The 19,887-nt window shown below is 55.5% G+C and overlaps 1 protein-coding gene across 1 annotated transcript in view; it reads right to left on the bottom strand.

The window, feature by feature from the left end:
- The window catches only part of SEC14L5 (SEC14 like lipid binding 5), a 39,871-nt gene that overhangs the window by 4,391 nt on the left and 15,593 nt on the right, over nucleotides 1-19,887 (bottom strand). Inside the window, exons 4-15 of the mRNA XM_023616362.2 lie at nucleotides 19,315-19,446; nucleotides 16,996-17,124; nucleotides 16,202-16,394; nucleotides 13,099-13,211; nucleotides 10,925-11,114; nucleotides 8,830-8,918; nucleotides 8,664-8,734; nucleotides 7,140-7,311; nucleotides 4,187-4,321; nucleotides 3,152-3,286; nucleotides 2,523-2,750; nucleotides 1,358-1,536 (exon numbers count right to left, since the gene is read on the bottom strand). Of these exons, the coding sequence (XP_023472130.2) occupies nucleotides 1,358-1,536; nucleotides 2,523-2,750; nucleotides 3,152-3,286; nucleotides 4,187-4,321; nucleotides 7,140-7,311; nucleotides 8,664-8,734; nucleotides 8,830-8,918; nucleotides 10,925-11,114; nucleotides 13,099-13,211; nucleotides 16,202-16,394; nucleotides 16,996-17,124; nucleotides 19,315-19,446 (1,766 nt within the window). The remainder of the gene's footprint in view (nucleotides 1-1,357; nucleotides 1,537-2,522; nucleotides 2,751-3,151; nucleotides 3,287-4,186; nucleotides 4,322-7,139; nucleotides 7,312-8,663; nucleotides 8,735-8,829; nucleotides 8,919-10,924; nucleotides 11,115-13,098; nucleotides 13,212-16,201; nucleotides 16,395-16,995; nucleotides 17,125-19,314; nucleotides 19,447-19,887) is intronic.

A 19,887-nucleotide genomic window follows, 5' to 3' on the forward strand; every position in this document is an offset into this window, starting at 1 on the left:
GAAATGGCCTCACGTGGCCAGTGTCCTGGGTTGGACCGTGTAGCTTTAGGGCCTGGCCACTCAGAGTGTGGCTGGAACCCCAGCAGCGCCGGGAGCCCGTTACAGGGGCAGACGCTCGGCGGCCCCAGGGCTGGAGACAGTCTGCCTTTCTAAGAGACCCCCAGGTGACCTGGGCGCACACCACCTAGGTCTCAACTCCCACATCACCTCCCAGACACCATCTCCACACCCCCCACCGCCCTGTGCCGGGCCCCGCGTTCTGGGCTCTGACAGCGCCCTGTGTGAATATCGCCAGCACCTCCTGGCTGTGTGACCTCAGGCAGGGACCCCAGGCTGGACATACCCCCACGGCCTCCATCACTGCTCCTGATGACACAGCTGTGGTTCTGTGGCTCCATGATGGCAGACCGTGTCCGTCCAGTTCCCCCCCAGGGCCCAGCCCAGCACCTGCCCACTGAGGGCGGCCAGGCCACAGCCCTCGAACTGGTCCTCTCGTGAGGCTGTTGCAGGGCAGGGCGGCAGGATTCCCCACACTGACGCGGCCAGACAGAGCGGCAAGCAGCATCCGGCCCATCGCCAGCCTCCACCCTTCCTCCCAGAGGCAGCCGCCCCCCGATGCCCACGTCCACAGCTCTGGGTCCCTCTGCCTTAGTCTCTCTCCCCCAAAAACAGGCTGCTTCCCAAAGAGGGGATGCCAGCCCCCCGACACTCTGCGGGTCTCTCTTTGGAGTAAAGATGCTGGCCCCGTATTTCTAGTGCTGGCCTGCACGGGCCCCCAGGATCCCTGACGTGGGTCCAGATGTGACACCCTCCTGGAACCTCAATTTTACATGGTGGTAAAGAACTTAAAGTGTTATTTTTAGAAGGAAACCAACATAGTACGTCACGAAGCAGGATGCGAAATCACATTCATTTCTAAAAGATAAAACTTGAGGTCTGGAAGAAATTGCCTGTCCAGCTCCTCACCCTCTGCTGCATTTCTGCCGTCAAGCGCTTACAGTGTGCCCAGCGGAAGGGCAGGCTTCCCCCAACCATCTCATCCTCCTGATGACCCCACGACGTAGGGGCTCCAGTGGACCCCAATTAACAGAGGGGGATCCTGAGGCTCAGAGAGGGGAAGTGACTTGCCCAAGGTCACACAGCAACCAGGAAGTGCCAGAGGTCTTAACCACTACACTGCCCTGTCTCTCTGAAAGCAACACTTGGGGAGAGTTGTCTGTGAGGCACTATTCTAGAATGTTCTAGAAGAGTCCAAACTCTGTTTTATGGAATTCTAGGAGGGACCTCAGGGCCCGGGCCTGGCCTGGAGGGGAGTCCGGGGGTCCCTGGTGCCAGGTCCTCTCCCGGCCTCTCGTACCTGAAGTCTTCGGAAGCCAGCACCTCGTAGTAGTAGAGTAGTTTGCACCTGGCGCCGGGGCTGTGCAGAGCCGTCAAGACGTCCTCCATGCCCGGGAGGCTGCAGGCCACGTGGCTGGGGGGGCCGTGCATTTGCCACTGGAGCAAGTAGACTCCGGGCCACCGGGTCACATGGGAGCCCTGAGACACAGCAGCCAGGCCTGAGGCCCCGGTCCTCCTGGGGAGCGAGTGCCCGCTAAACCACTCCACCAGCAACTCCTCCCTCTAGGGGCCTCCCGGAGTCATCCTTGTCCCCCTCCACTGCTACCCCACAGCCCTGGCCGCTGAGGGCCCCGCTCTGGGTCTGGGGCAGTGGAGGCCTGGGGTTGGGGTTTGCAGGACAACAGAGGCGTGGTCTGGTTAAACGCCTGGATTTTGTTGAGTTTCGTTCTGCTGAGCAGACTCTGCAGACGGAGGCAGGTGGAGAGGCATCTGGGCAGGGAGCTGGCAGGCGGCGGGCGTGTGTCGAGGGCCGAGGGGCAGCGAGAAAGGGGGCGTTAGCTGTTACAGGAAGAGCAACCGCAGGGAAGGGCTGGGATGTTCAGGGGGGTCCCGGGGGGGAGATGCCGGTGTGCCATGTGCAAGACGGCCCTCTGCTCACTCCCACGGAACTGTCCGTGAGACCTGCAGTGCTCGCCAGTGCACGTGTGAGTGTTAGTGTGTGTGTGCGTGTGAGCGTGTGTTTGGGGTCAGTGATGTTTGACCTGCAAACACTGCCTCGTGGAGAACGTGGGGTCGCCAGGGGCGGCTCATGTTCCAGTGACATGGCCGAGTCCTGTTCCCAGCCCCACAGCTTCTCTGTTGCGTGCCTTCTGACACTTGAGTGCGCACCAGAAAGCAGCTGGGGAGGGCAAGGGACGCGGACTCCAGGCCCCCTGCCCAGAGCGCCTGAGCGAGCCCGCCTGGCAACCTGCATCTTTACAAGAGTCCCAGGGCATTCTGAGGCTGGGGTCCTGGGGTTCCCCAGGCTCCTGGATCTGCCAGGATCTTTCTCCCCCACTGTCCCGTACGGTCCCTGAGGCCGAGGACCAGATCCAGTCTGTCACTGCTGTGCCCCCAGAACCCTGGCACACGGGAGATGCTCAGCCCTGCGTGATGAATGAATAAATGAACCCAAGAACGCAAACCTGGATGCTCTCCCCTTCCCGGCAGACGAGGGGAGCCTCCACGCGGCTGTACTCTGAGCCCAGGACCCAGCCTTTGTCCGTCAGCTGCCCGCCGGCCCTGGCTCCCGGCTCCCGGGGGCCCGGCCTGGCTGCTCGCTTGGTGTAGTACAGGCTGAACACCACGTCCCCTCGTAGGATGTCGAAGTCCCAGGTGATGACCGACTCCCCCTCCAGAATCTCCACCTCGACCTGCGAGGGGACAGGCGAGGTCTGAGAATCCAGTCTGGAGTCCCGGCGGGACGGGGAGCTGGGATGGGGACATCGGCGGCAGGAGGTGCTGTGGGTGCCCCCCGGGGTCTCCGTTCCCCACTGCAGGGCGGATGGCTGCTCAGGCCCGGGTCCAAGAACTGCTCTGGGCAAAGGGACCCCCGCTCTGTGCCACGCCTGGGAGATTCCACCCTGCTGTGGGGGGTGACCCACAGCCAACGACCTGCTGATGTGAGGGTATGAGAGCCAGCCCATCCTGCAGGGCCCCGAGAGCTCGCCTTCAACAAATCATTGCCACAAGAACCCTTGCTTCAGGCTCTGCTTTGGGGGACACTGACCTAAGACAGCACCCAGCCCAGCCGGCCCTCCCAGGACCCCAGCACCTCATGGGGGGCCCCGTGGAGCACGCTGGCCGACTGGTAGGTGTCTCTCCACTGCCGCAGCTGGTCCGCGTGCTCCTGCGCCTCATCCATCAGATAGAGGGACTTGGGGACCAGTCCTCCTTCAGGGACATTACACTGGGAAACAAAAGACAAAGGCGGCAGGTCAGGGCCCAGCCAGGCCCCGCTGACCCACAGAAGGGTGCTCTGTGACCCCATTTAACCCCCACAACCACCAATGCAGTAGGAACTATTATTCCTCCCATTTCACAGAGGAGGAAAATGGAGGTTCAGAGAGGTCAGGCCACTTGCCAGAGATCACACAGCAGAAAGTGGCTGAGTCAAACGATGAATTTTGCCCCCTCGTTTCATTTGCAAAAATACTAATATCAACAGAGTGAGGTCACTGTCACTGTCCTTCAATAAGTCACTCTCAGACACCCCGGACTCCCCTGCAGGCCCATTTACTAAATACAAACCATGCATAAGACATGTTTATGTATCACAACAACTGGAGAGAATGGGCAAGCCTGGCAAAATTCCTAGGAAACATCCTTTGGGTACCAGCTCCCGGGTGCAGAACACAGGGACGTTCCAGACCCCGCCTCCTGCAGCAGAGCAAGCAAAGCCAGCAGGTGAACGCTTACTGCTGCCGGCAACGTCTTGGATGGGGACCACGGAGGGGTAAGCATTTGACTGGCCTGGTCCCTGGGCTTCCAGAAACTTCCCTCTTGCTCACTAAGTTTGAAAGAACCAAGGTAAGGTCCCTCCTGCAGAGAGAAGTCGTCTCTCCTTGGGGCAGCTTCTAAAACAAGCACTGCCCCCAAAGAGCCACAGGACCCCCCAGGTACGACGAGCTCGCACCGCACACGATGGCCTGCCCACTCCAGCCTCCTTCAGCCCGGCATCCCCGCCCCAACCATGCACGGGTGGACCTCCCAACCCCGCCCGGGTCACCCACCAAGGGCGCCCCCAGCCCCGCCCCGGCATCCACAGGCAGTCCCCATTCCAGAGCCCAGGCACCCGGCTGGGCCTCACCACGCACTCCCCGCCCAGGAAGTCGGGGATGACTTCCTCCTCCAGGTAGTCCACCAGGCCACCCGGGCCCTGGTAGTTGCTGCCGCTGTAGATGAGGAACTTCTGCCTGGTGTTCTCGTTGATGAAGGGGCTGATCTGAAGTGGGGGAGAGGAGGCGAGACGGAAGCTCTTTCTATTGAGGTCTAATTCGCATAACATAGAATGAACCGTTTCAAAGTGGACGATCAGTGGCTTTTAGTTCGTTCACCATGTTGTGAAACCATCCCCTCCACGTAATTCCAAGACATTTCCATCACCCCAAAACGAAACCCGGTACCCATTAGCTGTCATTCGCCTCCCCCTCTCCCACAGCCGCCGGAAACCACCAATCTGCTTTCTGTCCCTATAGATTTGCCTATTCTGGATATTTCATAGAAATGGGATACTATGACATGTGGTCTTTCGTGTCTGGCTTCTTTCACTTACAATGTTTTCAAGGTTCATCAGTGTTGTAGCAGGGGTCAGTGCTTCATTCCTTTTCATGGCTGAGTTATCTTCCATTGTACAGAAAGATCTCTTTTTTTTTTTGATAGAGAAGATTGTCGCTGAGTTAACATCTGTGCCAATCTTCCTTTATTTTATATATGGGACGCTGCCACAGCATGGCTTGATGAGTGGCGTGTACGTCCACACCCTAGATCCAAACCTACAAACCCCAGGCTACCAATGCAGAATGCATGAACTTAACCACTACACCACTGGGCCAGCCCCTAGTCCATGTTTTGTTTGTTACAGATGGAAAGTTATTTTAATGCCAAGCTCTAAGCTGCTTGTTGATCTGTTTTTCATGGCATCCCTGATGCTGGCGTGCTGTCTGACTCAATACGTAGTTGGGGAAGGAAGGAAGGACTGAGGCTTTTAGCATGGCAGGGCACAAGCCAATCCAGCGGGGAATGCCACAGGCCAAACATGGGTCAGGAACTGGGAATCCTTCAGCCCCCACCCTGGGCCCACAGTGGTCCCCTGCTCCATGCTGCTGGTGTCCACCTGGTGTGGCCAATGGGAGGGCAGCAGCAGGAGACGGGAGGTGGCAACAGAGAGTGGCCAGGGTATTTCTCGCCACTCCCTGCCCACCTCAGTGCCGCCCAGAAGGCACAGCTCGCACGGGCAGCCCCGCCACCCGCCCCCATTCCAGCTCTCAGGGGGCTACACCAGCAAGGCCATACTCCTCTGGTCCCTCCTGCCCTGGGGTGGTCTGCGCTTACTAACGGCTAGTCCCTGACAGCCTCTCCATCTGCTCACACCTCTGCAAGGAGTCCATTCATGTCACACCCCGTCTGAGCCATTTGGGTGAATCCCGCGTCCGGCCAGGACCCCAGCTGATCGGCTCCCACCCCCACCCAATGCACACCATCTTAGGAGAGCTCTATACAGCGAAGGAACTTAATTTTCACAAAGATCAGGATATTTTGGGGTAAAAAGCTGCAGTAGCAGGTCCTGCTTGTCCCCACCCCATCCCCCAAGCTCCTGCTCCCCAGCCCCTTGATGTAGCCACAGAAGCCAGAGAACTTTCCGCCTCGGAAGTCGGCTCACATCCTCTTCTGCTGACAACCCGCCCGTGGCTCCCTGCTGCCCCGGGACAAGGTCCCATCAGCGCCGGACCCTGAGCATCTTCCCAGCCTCCCCCGGGGCCGCGGCCTCTGGCTCCTCCTCGCTCCAGCCCCCTGCACTGGTTTCCCAGTTCCTCCAGGGCGTCAGGCACCTCCAGGCCCTGGCCGTGCTGTGCGGGTTGTCCTCCTCCTGCACTTCCCTGCTCAACTCCCGCTCCTTCCTGAGGTCTCAGCCACTTGTCACCTCCTCAAGGGGACCTTCCCCAACCTAAATCACCCCCGAGTCACCCTCTGCCTGGCTTAGTCTCTCCAAGGACCCTGAAGGTCCTCACGCCCTCGTCACAGGGAACTGTGACACTTTTACTGGTGGGGGGCTGTCTGCTCTCTCTCCCCCCGATGACAGTGGGGGAGACGGTGGCTGGCCTGTTCACCCCGAATGCCCAGGGCCTGGAAAGGTACCCGGCACATAGTAGGTGCTTACTAAAACACTGCATCCACTTAACTCTCAACTCTGGAATCTCGATCCTGATTGATCCACTACTGACAGCGTGACTGCTCAGTTTCCTGGGCCCTGGATCCCTGGGGGCGCTCGGTCAGATGCTGCCGCTGAGTCTGCAGGGCTGAGAGAGGCCTGACCCGCAGCACTGGCCTGGGGACCACACGTCAGTGGCCTAGACTATTTGTGTGTGTGTGTGTGTGTGTCTGTACCCACACACATGCCGGGTTGCAACATAAAGCTTATTTCTTACTGTGGGTCGTGGAGCAAAAAGTTTTTAAATTCCTATAGACCGGTCCCAACGCAGCTCGGAACCAGCTCACTGGAGCCCCAGGGTCACCGCCCAATCCTGAGTATGACTCTCGTGTCCACAAAGCTGGGCGATGGATACGTGAAATGATGGAATATTATTCAGCCATGAAAAGGAATGAAGGACGGATTCCCACTGCAACATGGATGAACCCAAAATCACTGTGCTCAGTGAGAGAAATCAGACACCAAAAGCTTCAAGTCCTGTGATTGCATTTACAGGAAATATCTAGAACAGGCAAATCCATAGAGACGGGAAGTAGAGTAACGGCTGCCAGGGGCCGGGGGAGGAATGCAGAGTGACTGCTGAGGGGTACGGGGTTTCCTTTTTGGGGTGATCCAAATGTTCTGGAATTGGATGGTGGTGACGGTTGCACGACTCTGTGAATATACTAAAAACTACACTTTAAAAGGGTGAACTTTATGGGAAATGAGTCATACCTTAAAGCTATTATTTAGAAGAAATGAGAAGGGACAAGTGGGCAGCTCACAGAGGGAAGCCCCATCTCGGCCTCCGTGGGGCACGGGGGGGGGGCCTGGTGCAGGTTCCCGCTCTTACCAGCGTCCAGAGCACAGGGAAGACACGGGGGGCGCGCACGATGAGCAGCCGGCCCAGGGTCTCGGGGTAGTTGGCCTCGACCACCTCGATCATCTGCAGCAGGGCCTTCACCCCCGGCCGCCACAGGTGCCGCATGTTGAGACCCTCCAGGTCCACCAGGCAGGTCCAGGAGCTGCGGCAGAGACGGGCCCCTTGCTCCACCTCGTTCTGCCACCTCCCGGGGCCTCCGACACCCTCCTCAGGGACCCCGGGGCCGACAGACAGGGATGGACAGAAAGACTCAGAAAGGCAGGGGCGGGAGCAGAAGGGGCAGGGGCCCCTGGACACTCTCGTGGATCCTGTCCCCACGGGAGGCCACGTGGCAGGGAGATGATATACGTAAAGCTCTCTGCAAGGACAGCACATAGCACGTGCTCAAGAAAAGCCAGCTATTACCAGCAATGTTGAAAAGATGCTGACAGATAAATAGAGAGAACACAAGTGCCATGAGTACACACTCCAGAGCCAGACGGCCCGGGTTCAGATCCCAGCTCTGCTGCTCAGTGTGTGACCTTGGCCAAGTTACTTAACCTCTCTGTGCCTCTGTTTCATCAGTACTAACTCATTTGGAAAATAACCATTTTCCTGCAGCGGATAGTCCCTGGGAGCCTCTACGTCCTGGCTCTGTTCTCTTCACCCCACCCGCACCTCTGCAAGGCATTCCTTTGTGACACCCTGTCATCTGAGCTATCTAGGGTGAATTCCACTTCCGGCCAGGACCCTGGCTGCTCAATTCGCCACTGCTACCCCAACATACATGCCCTTAGGAGAGCTCCAAACAGCAAAAAACGTTCATTTTCACCAAGATGAGGATATTTCAGGATAAAACGCTTCAGCAGCAGGTCCTGCCCGCCCCTCCCTCCCAGGGCTGAAATAAGGACGATGGGAATCAAGCTGCTTCGAAGAAGACCTGCCACCCGCCTAGTGCTACGTGTGCGTTTGCATCACCTCGTCACAGTTGTGTCTTTGATCATGCAGAAAGACCCCCGAGGACGAGGGCTGTTAGTCCTGCTTTACAGACGAGGACGCTGCAGCTCAGAAAGGTTAAGCGGGAAACTCAGTTCAGGAAGAGAAGTCGGGGCAAGTCAGAGAGGGACGGTGGGTTACTGGAGGTGCCGTGACACCTGCAAGTCCACCCGCCCGGGAGACGGAGTCAAGGTGGAACCTGAGCTGGGACACCTGGTCCCGAGTCCAGGAGGCTGAGTTACAGCCCGGCAGATAAAGTCCTCGAGCAGAAGCCGGACAGGAACAGAGTCAAGTCCCAGCTCGACCGCCTGCCCACTTAGCGACCCCGGACGAGCATTGATCCTCTGAGCCTATTTCCCCCCCATAAAGAACCAAGACGCTATCAGTCCCTGCCTCACGGGAGCATTGTAAGAATTAAGTGAGGACATTGCTGGGAAGTGCCTGGCACGGCGTCCACGCTCAGCGGACCTCGGCTGTGTTTGCTATTTCGGGGGAATGTGTTCCCGGCTGGGTTCTTGCCTGATGGGACGGCCAAACTGTTTCGTGTTCCCTTCACACCTCTTCTGTCCTTCCTCGTTGACAGAGAGAACCTGGAAGGCAGAGAATGTGCTGGAACACCTGCATGTGGCGGCTCCGGCCGCCGGCAGCCACAGGACCTCCCGGAGGTGGGGACGTGGCCACTCACGTGCCACAGCAGCGCCTCCTCCCCCACGGCCTTCATCAAGCCTTTGGTGTCCATGTGGCCCAGACGCAGGATGTACAGGGGGCGGCCGTCTTGGTGGGCGGGGCCAGGCAAAGAGAGGACCAAGAAGGAAACAGAAAGAACGATACCCTAAGAGAGCTGATTCTTGTTATTCAAGGTAGTGACGTTCTGTAAAGTCACCTCGAATACGGAACCACGGCTTCTAGGGGAAATACGGGGTTAGGGTCTGCGTGCCTCTGGTCCTAACGTGTTTGTCACCCCATCAATACATAACCTGATTTTGTGTGTGTTTCTATTCAAAGACACTTTATTTCATATATATTGTCAATTCCTTAACATTGAACTCATGGCCAGCAGCACAACTCATACCTGAATGGGGTTTTTCTTTTCTGGTTTTTTTTTTTTTTTTTTTTTGAGGAAGATTAGCCCTGAGCTAACATTTGCTGACAATCCTCTTTTTGCTGAGGAAGACTGGCCCTGAGCTAAGATCCGTGCCCATCTCCCTCTACTTTATATGTGGGATGCCTGCCACAGCATGGCTTACCAAGCAGTGCCATGTCCACACCCGGGATCCGAACCAGCGAACTCCAGGCCGCCGAAGCGGAACGTGTGAACTTAACCGCTGCACCACTGGGCCAGCCCCTCAATGGGGCTTTTCTAACTCACATATTTTCTCCGTGAGTCACATCATGGCCTTCTCGAGCTTAGGAATGCTAGAGAGTGCTTCTGGACTTTGCTGGGGGGCCATTTTTAAGAGCAAAATCACCCCAAAAAATGTGGCGCTAAAGAGACGGCAACAAGGACACTGGTTTACAGGATGAGAGATGGGGGATGGCTTGTTCAGTCAGATGGGGGCACGCAGGTCGGGTGACTCAGAGTTTCCACCACTCTGCCCACATCCGTGAGTGACCCCGAAGGTGCCCTGAGTATTGATTTTGGGGTTAAAAATAAATGTTGGTGAGTAGGCAAATTCACAAATATGCATCCACGAAAATGAGGATCGAGGGTATACTAACAGAAAGGGTGCCAACCAGTCCTTCGGGAGAGTCAGGCACTGGCCTTAATCAATATAGATGAATTTTTACATAAAGGACATTGAAAAGCATAATGGGCACTGGCTTCAATGGCAGTTTACTAAAAAATCCAGAGACGGTATTTGTAGTGGGTTGAAGAGTGTCCCCAAAATTTCATGTCCACCCAGAACCTCTGAATGTGACCTTACTTGGAAAAAGGGTCTTTGCAGATGTAACTCGAGACAAAATCGCACTGCATCAGTGTGGGCCCTACATCCAATGACCTGGGGGTTTTTAGGGAGACAGAGAGATACGCGGGAGAGATTGGGGTGACACGGCCACAAGCCAAGGAACCCCTGGGGCCACCAGAGGCTGGAAAAGGCAGGAAGCGCTCTCCCCTGCAGCCTTCAGAGGGAGCACGGCCCTGCTGACACCTTGATTTTGGACTTCTAGCCCCAGAACAGTGAGAGAATAAATTCCCGTTGCTTTAAGCCAGCCCGTTTGTGGTCATTTGCGATGGCAGCCCCAGGACACAAATGCAGTATTCATGTAGCCGTTATGTGTAGGATCCCAAAGATCAACAGTAATGGTGGGTTCGGGGCCGGCCCCGTGGCACGGTGGTTAAAGTTGCTCGTGCTCCACTTCAGAGGTCTGGGTTTGCCTGTTCGGAACCCTGGGCGCAGACCTACTCCACTCCTCAGCCATGTTTTGGAGGCATGCACGTACAAAGTGGAGGAAGGCTGGCTCAGGGCTAATCTTCCTCAACCAAAAAAAAAAAAAAAAAAGAGGAAGATTGGCAACGGATGTTAGCTCAGAGTGACTCTTCCTCACCGAAAAAAAAGAAAACAAAAGTATTGGTAGGCTAACCCAGCCCCACGGAGAAATGTCTCGCCTCAGACCCACAAGTCTATTCCAGCTCTGCCTTCTTCATGGCTGGGTTGTCATCTCAAAGGCATTTCCAGATGCCCGGAAGGATCAAAAGGAAAATAAGATGCTAGCATGAAAAGCGGCATTCGGCCATGACCGAAGGGTGCACTGTACACGACACAGGTAAAGCAACGCACCTACGTCCTGGTAGTGCCAGCCGCCCGCATAGAACTCCTCCAGGACGGCGGGGGGCCGCCAGGTCTGGCAAAGAAGATCCACCTGGTGCTGCTTCCGCCAGCTCAAGGACTGACACAGCATCTCCCGGGCCTTGTCCAGGTGGAAGTCACGAGCCCGCAGGAACCGAAGGATGTGCTGGTCTTTGGGGATCTGAGAGAAGAAGGAGAAAGCGCATGGCGTGGTATTCCCTAACGCGGCAGGTAAAATCGTGGAGAATGAGTCTCCTGTCTTATCTGCAAAATGTTTGGCTGGGAAAAGGACCACACGCTCACCCACAACACAGTCAAAGGGGGGACTGTAGTATCTGTGAGTTTTGGCCGCCAACCTTCCTCCATCCTCACGCTGGCAACAGCATCTCTTTTCTTTTAGGGAACCGTCTCCCCCGCACCAGAGTCCCCCACTGCAATCGTGGTTTCAGTCGGCGCAGCCAATCACAGAACTCCACTCCCAAGGCGTCGGGGGTGGACACAACCACGCCGGGCCCATCGGAGCACTGAGACAGTTTTAAATCAGAAGAAAGAGACAGGAGCCCCTTTCTCTGCGGGGGCCGAGGGGTGGCAGCCCCAGCTCCAAGCTCAACAAGACACTGTGTCTGCGGGAACGAAGCCGAAATAACAGACACGAGAGCTAAGGGCTCCCGACAGCATTTAAGTCCTCGTTCAGGACATCCCTGAGACAGGCTGCACGGCCCCCTGTGCTGGGCTGGATGGTGTCCCCCCAAAATTCATGCCCACCCAGAACGTCACAATGCAACCTCATTTGCAAGCAGGGTCTTTGCAGAGGTAATTAGTTAAGATGAGGTCATACTGGATCCGGGTGGGCCCGACTCCAACGTCTGGCGTCCTTATTAGAAGAGGAAATGTGGACACAGACACAGAACAGACAGAGGGAAGGAGGCCGTGTGAAGACGGAGGCGGAGACTGGAGTGATGCGTCCACAAGCCAAGGACTGCCAGGAGCCGCCAGAAGCGAGGAGAGAGGCATGGGAGGGACCCTCCCTCAGAGCCTCCGTCCGGGAGGACCCAGCCCTGCGGACACCCTCACTGCAGATTCCGGCCTCCAGTGTGAGAATAAGGTTCTGTTGTTTTAAGCCACATGGTTTGCAGCATTTTGTTTCAACAGCTCTAGGAAACCAACACACCCTCTTAACAGGTTGTTGTAGGAGCCAATAAATCTCCCCCTCATTTTTTTGCTTTGTTGATTCAGGCTGCATTCCTACCACCTTTAACCCCAAGAGTCTAGTGAACACGCTGCGATTACAGGCTTGGACCGCGCCAACTCCCCTTCCTTCCGTCAGGCAAAAATCAACAGTCAAGGGAGAGCCAGCCCCCAGAAAGGCTCCCCTTTGCGGAGTGCTCTTCTGAGCCAGGCTCGCTCTAAGCACTTCTCATCCATCATCCCTTGGAATGGGCGCTAGCAGGTGTATGCTAACGTCACCCCATCTTACTGACGAGGACCCAGGAGCAGGCAGGTCACATCACTGCCCCCCTCGTCTGCCCCCAACGCAGGGAGGGGGCCTGGGGAGGAAGAGCAAGCAACTCACGACTAAGCTGCACGCTCGTATTCAACAGAGCCGACGGTCAGGTCCGTGCTTGGGACCCTCCGTGCACGGTGGCCGTTCCTGTTGTGGGGCTTAGAGTCTAAAGGCAAAATCCACATGCTGCCTAAAATCAACCCCCGCGAGTCTTTAAATCTCTTAGAAAAGAACAGGATACATGGTTTTGTGAACGTGGGTGTACAGGGGTGGTTCTCAACTGGGGGTGACTGTGCCCCCCCAGGGGACAGTTGCGATGTCTGGAGCCATTTTTGGTTGTCACGATTGCAGGAGAAGAGCTCCTGGCATCTAGCGGGTGGAGGCTGGGGAGGCTGTTCGACCCTACAGAGCACAGGACGGCCCCCACAATAAATGTCAGGACAGGACGGCCTCAAATGTCAGCAGTGCGAGGACGAGCACCCTGCAGGCAGCCGGACACACAGCAGGTGTCGTGTCTACATGAGACAGAGAAGAATCAAAGGGAGGTAACCAGCGTTGCTAATTACACAAACCTATCTCCTCAGCCCCCTCCCCCAGCGCCGGAGGCTGGCAGCCATCACTCAACGTGTATCTGCTCCTCTAGCCCCAGCCCAGCACCCACCTTGCCTTTGTGGTTCTCCTGCAGCCACTGGCGAAGCTGGATCAGGCAGCTCTCCTGCACAGGCGTGAGGTGGCCCAGGCGCCTCTCGATGTAGTCCGCGTCCAGCTTGTCCCCTGGAGGAGAGGAAGGGCGTGCAGGACAAGAGATGCCGCCTCTCTTCACCACGTGGTCCACCTTTCTGGAACCCTTGCCTTCCTGGCTGCCTCGGATCTGAGACGGACTTCCAAGTGACACAGTGGCCCTTTCACCAAAACAGCATCTGCGTGGGCGCCACGTCCTCTGGTCTTTCTTTCCAACCTGTTTCTAAGGTGGTTCTGAAATCTTGTGCTGGGGCAAGCCTGGATTCACTGTGGCAGGTGATCTGTCCCCCGCTCACCCTCGGAAATCAAGATAATTTGTGCCCTCTGGAGCTGTCCCCCCTCTGAAGATTATTAGCAATATGAGCTCACGTCCACCGACAGGCTTGGTCTCTGTGAGTCCTACCAACACCCCTGTGAGGCGGACGTCCCTACTGTTCCCACTTTAGAGAAGACAGAACTGAGGCCGGGACAGGTTAAGTAACTCAAGCAAGTAAATGCATGCTGTGTGCCCAGCACAGAGGAGATGGCCAGTAAATACCAGCTCCTCTTGCCCTCCCGCCTCCCCAGTCTCCTCGTGAGGTGTGAGGCTTTTGGGAGATAGAGCCCGGACCCAAAATACAGCCCGGGAGCTGCACGGATCGCTCCCACCCTTCAATGCCCTCTCACACAATGTGGCTGTCTGGGGTCAGCATGCGCCGCCATTTAGAGACTAGGCTCCAACCTGGGGTCCTGCTGCCCACTCTTAGCTGTCGCAGGGGGCCGGTGCTGGCAAGGTGGGGCCTCTGGGCAGTGGGTGGAGACGTTCCACAAAAAACAGCCCCCATGGGCATAGCCCATCCCTTGTGTGCAGATGGCACAATAAGAAAGCGGATGAAATGTCTGCACATCCAGCAGCAAGACCCAGTGGTTCCCTCAAAAAAAAAAAAAAAGCCCAGGGCTGGTGGTCACGGGAACTGTGCCAGGAGGCATCTGGGTAAACAGAGGCTGGAGGAATGCTGTGGGAGGACTGTCCAGACGCTGCAACAGCTCTGAGTGGTCAGAAGGGGAGATGCTGAAGACAGGGAAGGGGCGAGGAGGGGAGGAGGGAGAGACCACGAGGGAGGCAGGAGAGACCAGTATCCTTCCGGCCTCCAGGCGGTTCTGAAGGCCCCTTTCTCCTTCCGAGCACAAAGGCTCAGTGATTCAGAACCGAGAGGAAGGGGCATGACTGTGCCTCCCGCCAGCCATCCTGAGTACCAGCCCTGCTGTTGGACAGCCCAGACGGAGAAGGAAGGAAAGGCCTGGTGCAAAATGAGGCACAGGGCATGACCCGCCGAGTGTGTGCACAGGAAGAGGCAGAAGAAGTTTTAATTTTTTTACTATTTTAAAGTGCACATAAAACAGTAGCCAGCTAGTACACACAGTGGGTGCAGAATAAATATTTGTTGAACAAATGAATTTTGTTCTCCCTAAACCCTGTCCCCGATGTATTTTTGGTTACATGGCATATCTCCAAGTTGGGCAAACCCTTACACTTCAGTGACCCCAAAGGGAATACTGAATCATTGTGAGTGCAAGTACACATGGTTAAAACCGAATTCATGGGGTACGTGCAGTTTTGTATCCTAGGTTTTTTTTTCTCTAATAGCATATCATGAACGTTTTCCATGTCAGTATAAGTCTGAAATATGCCAAAGGGCTCATTGCCTTAATATGCAAAGAGCTCTCACAAACCAATAAGAAATAGATGGGTAAACAGAAAAATGGACAAAGAATAAGAACAGGGATTCACAAAGGAAAAGAGTCACTAAATATGAAAAAATAGTACTTGACCTCACTCCTAAGGAAAGACGTGATCGCTCATCTCCCAGTGGTCACTCTTTGCCTTTCCAAAGTTTGAAATGTTTAATAAGAATGTCGTGGGGAGCCAGGGTAAAGTCAGGAACAGACACAGCCACACCCTTTTGGGGGAACATTGATTAGGACAACCTCTTTGCAGGCCTAATGGGTAAATCTACCAAAATTTTAGTGGCATATAACCATTGACCCAGCAATTCCACTTTTAAAACTGTATGCTACATATATACTCATAGAAATATTTTTTAAAAACCTAAGTACAAAGATGTAACACATTCTTTGTATTTAAAAAAAAATGAAACAACCTAAACATTCCTTAATAGGGGACTAGCTAAATAAACTAATTAAAAATGATGGATAATCAATAAAAGTTTATTAATAAAAAAGTTATGGAGGGGCCAGACCCGTGGCCTGGTGGGTAAGTTCAGCATGCTCCACTTTGGCAGCCCAGGTTCAGTTCCTGGGCACGAAACTACCCCACTCGTCAGTGGCCATGCTGTGGCAGCGGCCCACAAACAAAATAGAGGAATATTGGCACAGATGTTAGCTTAGGGCGAATCTTCCTCAGCAAAATAAAAAATAAAAAGTTACAGAGCAACCACACCACGAAATACTGCCAAGTAGTCAGACACACACACCGACAGAGAAAGCTGTTCAAGCAACATTAGTAAGTGAATAAAAGCAAAATATCAGGATGTACGACAGGCTCTCAGTCGTTCAATGTAAGTTATACACGTGTGTACACACATATGTACATAAGTGTGCACATACGTGTTATGTACGTATACGTGCCCGGACAGTTTCAGGAAATATAAACACAAGACCACTGCTGCCTCTAGGGAGAAGAAAGAGTCTGAGTTCCCACTTCACATCTTCCCAGCAGTTTGATTTTTTTTTCCTGCCATGATCATGCATTACTCATATCATTAAAAATAGTAATAAAACCAGAGGAAAGGGCAGCCCCGAGGCACCAGAGCAGGTCAATTCCTGAGCTAGAAATAAACCAGTTCCGGCTCTCGGCCCGAGTGTAGAGAGGGAGGAAGCCGAGTCCTCCCAGGACCATGCCCGTCCCCAAGGGACCTGCAGCAACTCTCCCCCCACGGAGCCAGCGGACCCGATGCAGCCTTCCTAGGACTGCGGGGGCCCCGAGGGCGCAGACCAGGCCAGCCTCCGCCGCAGCGACCTACCGTCCAGACCGACCGTCTCCGGAGCGGGGGTGGGGGGGTTGCTGGGCCCACCAACCTCCAGGGAGCCGGGATCCCTGGGCCCAGCCTGGGCGCGAGCGTCCTCCTCTCGGACGGGGGCAGGTGTCCACCGGGGGATGTGAGAGATGCCCTGGGAGACGAGCTCGTGCAGGTAATGCTCGATCACCTCCTTCCCCTGGAAGACAGGGAGACCCGTGTCACATCAGCGCCGGGGCAGGACAGCGGGGTAACCATGCCAGCCTGGGCGTCCCCCCGCCCCGGCTCCAGTCCCAGCCCTGACTCGTGGCTGCCGAACAGCTGACATGTGGCCGGTCTGAATGGAGACGTGTGCGAGTGTCAAACAGACAGCGACTTCCAAGACTTAGTACGAAACAAAGAACATAACGCAGCTCATGGAGAAGCTCTATACTGACAGCACGTGGGATAAAAGATGTGATCAAAATTAATGTCGCCTGCTTCACTACACGAACAGGCCTCTACTCAAGGATGGGTCTGAGATCTTTAAACAGAAAGAAGCACCACACGACGTCCCTCCTCTGCCCAGAGAGATCACCACACAAGCCCGGGAGCATCAAGAGAAGGATTACGGGGCCCCCATGAAGGGCAGGTGCTCTCCATCCATTATCTCACGTGACATGCTCATCGTTAGAGCCCTCGGTCTACAGGGAGAGACTGAGGCCGACGTCACACGGGGTGTCAGGGGGCTTGAACCGGGCCCGGTGGGCTCTGAGGCTTGTGCGCCTTCCCCTCCGTGACCGACAGAGCCGGCCCCTCACCCTCTTGACGTTGGCCGTGTACTGCTTCATGGCGATCTTCTCCAAGGCGCTCTCAAACCCAAAGAAGGAGCGGATGTCGAGCGAGGCCGACTGCTCAAAGCATGTCCAGTCTTCGTTCTCGGGGTGGACCTGAGAGCCAGCAGGGGCAACGAGATGGGCTCAGGGTGGGGGACGTCCTGCCCTCCCCCGGGGCTCTCTTGTGACCTGGGCCCGGCCAGAGCCTGCAGTGGACAGCACATCACACCCGGCCACACCCGAGGGGGCAGTGGTACCAAGGGGCCCTGCGAGGGAACAAAGGCTAATTGTTAGAGAGCAGAGCTCCTTCCAAGGAGAAATGGGGTTGACCCCTGCGCTCCTGTCCCTTAGAGATTATATGTAGGGGCTGGCCCAGTGGCGCAGCAGTTAAGGTCACACGTTCCACTTTGGCAGCGCAGGGTTCGCCAGTTCGGATCCCGTGGGGACATGCCACCACTTGTCAAGCCATGCTGTGGTAGGCGTCCCACATATAAAGTAGAGGAAGATGGGCACGGATGTTAGCTCAGGGCCAGTCTTCCTCAGCAAAAAGAGGAGGATTGGCAGCAGATGTTAGCTCAGAGCTAATCTTCCTCAAAAAAAAAAAAAGATACTGTATGCATATAATGATGTATATAAATAATATGCATATATTTAATATAACATGTAACATTAATAGAATATATAATTATACATAAATACTATACATTCTAGATATATATTTTTTAAATATTTACTATATATTAGGTATTTATATATAATAATATATATTTATTGTAAATAAATACTTATACATATGGAAGGAAAGACAAACTTTGCTGACAGAGCCACTAGGCAGACCCAAGCTTAGTGACGCTCAAACTTCCATGAGCAGAAGCATTCCAGGGAGTCCATTAACTATGCAGGTGCCTGGGCGGAACAGGTCCAGGCTGGGGCCCGGGAATCTGCATTTCACCAGCAGCTGTGGTGATGCTGATGCAGCTGCTGGCGGAACTCGATCTGAGAGACACTACACTAAAAGGGATTTACAAAAAACTACATGCAAGGTAAACATCCCGGGCCTGGTTCCCAGGAGGCCCCAAGGGGTGGAGGTGTGGAAAGAAAAAGTGATGGGCATTTACTGGATGCCTGCTGTATACGAGGCACCATGCTAAGTGCTGGGGACCAGATAGATGAGCAAGGCAAGGTCCCCCCCTGGTGGGGCTGGGCGAAGACACACGAGAAACATCTCTAATGGGCCGTGGTTGCTATACTGGAGTTATCATGATGAGGACCTAGCACAGGCCAAGGGGCTTTACCGACATGACCCCATGTACTCGGGCCAGCACCCGATGAGGCAGGTGCTGCTGACATCCCCGTTTCACAGATATGGAACAGTGTCCCAGAGAGGGGAAGCAACTTGCCCAACGTCACTCAGCAAGAAAGTGGCAGAGCTGGGTTCCCTCCCAGCCAATGCCTCCAGACTCCTCGCTCCAGCCCCCAGGGTCAGCAGGACCTTGTGGCCCCCATTCTCAGACCCGGTTCAGCCACCTCAGGGTCTTCACACATGCTGTTCCCTCCCTCAGAACTCTGTTCCCAGCTCTCTCAGCCTTCAGGTCTCAGCTTCAGTGTCAGAGACGCCCTAAGACACTGTTACCTAAGACAGTGTCCTCCTTTGATTTCAGGTGACTCCATCTCCTGGATCCCTTCTTAGCACCTGTGACAAAGTTGTAAGTATACACTGATTTGTGGTTTTTTCATCTGCATCTCCCACTCGAATGGAAGCTCTGTGAGTGCAACAGTCAGGCAGACTGTTCCACCCCGGGGTGCCCGGCACTCAGCGGGGTCCCCGGCACATGGTAGGTGCTCAGTCAGTATGTACTGGAGAACCATAATTATCATTACTCATATTCAAAGGTAACACACACAGGACGCAGCACGTGCCAGGCACTAAGAGGTGTGGATAATTCACTTAATCCTCGCCATACCCTGGGTGGTAGGAATGATCATCAACCCCATTTTGCAGATGAAGAAACTGAGGCAGAGCTTCACGAAGGAAAGAAGGAAGGAAGGAGAGAGAGGGGAGGGAGAGGCAGAGTTGCTAGGTTTAGCCAATAAAATGCAAGACGCCCAGTCACATCTGAACTCAGAGAAACAAAGAACGTCTTAGTATGAACGTCCCAAGCAGTATTTGAGACGACTTAAACTAAAAGAAAACTAAGTATCAGGTGTGTGTCTGAACTGCAGGTGTAAGGGGTCCTCCTACATCTTACCCACAAGGCCCTGGGCGGGAGGGACGGTCCAGCCCCCCGGGGGGCGGGGTCTCACCGTGTAGCTGCAGTTCTCGCGGACCACCACGCGGCTGGCGAAGGTCTCGTTATGCGCATCGATGAGGAGCGTCCTTTCCCTCCAGTTCAACACGTTTCTCTGCACGAAGACTACGTGCTCCACGCCGGCGATCTGCAAAGGCAGGGGCAGCGGGGCGTGCAGGACGTAGAGGGGAGCCGGGGTGACGCACATCCCTAGGGACGGCCCGGCCACCCCAAGACCCTGGGCATCCCCAGTGCCCCCCCCCCCCCAGCGCCTGCCTACCAGCCAGGCCTGGATCCCCGGACCCTGCCCCACTCCCACCCCTGGCCCGCAGGACCCCCGACTCCCGCCCCACCGCCAGCCCACCAACCCCAGCCCGGAGCACCGATTCCATCCGAGCCCAGGACCCCTGCTTGGTCCTAGTACCCCGACACCACCCAGTTCCAGCCCAGCCTCCTGGACCCAGGTGGGCCCACCAACCCAGACCCCGCCGCCCTCCACCCCTGAGCCCCCCTCCTGGCACCGACACACACACACACTCTAGCTCCACCTCCTAGGCCCGCCCCCTGGCCCCCGGATCCCCGCCACCCA

This window comes from Equus caballus, chromosome 13 (genome assembly GCF_041296265.1).
Source record: "Equus caballus isolate H_3958 breed thoroughbred chromosome 13, TB-T2T, whole genome shotgun sequence".
In the NCBI taxonomy this organism is placed as follows: Eukaryota; Metazoa; Chordata; class Mammalia; order Perissodactyla; family Equidae; genus Equus; species Equus caballus.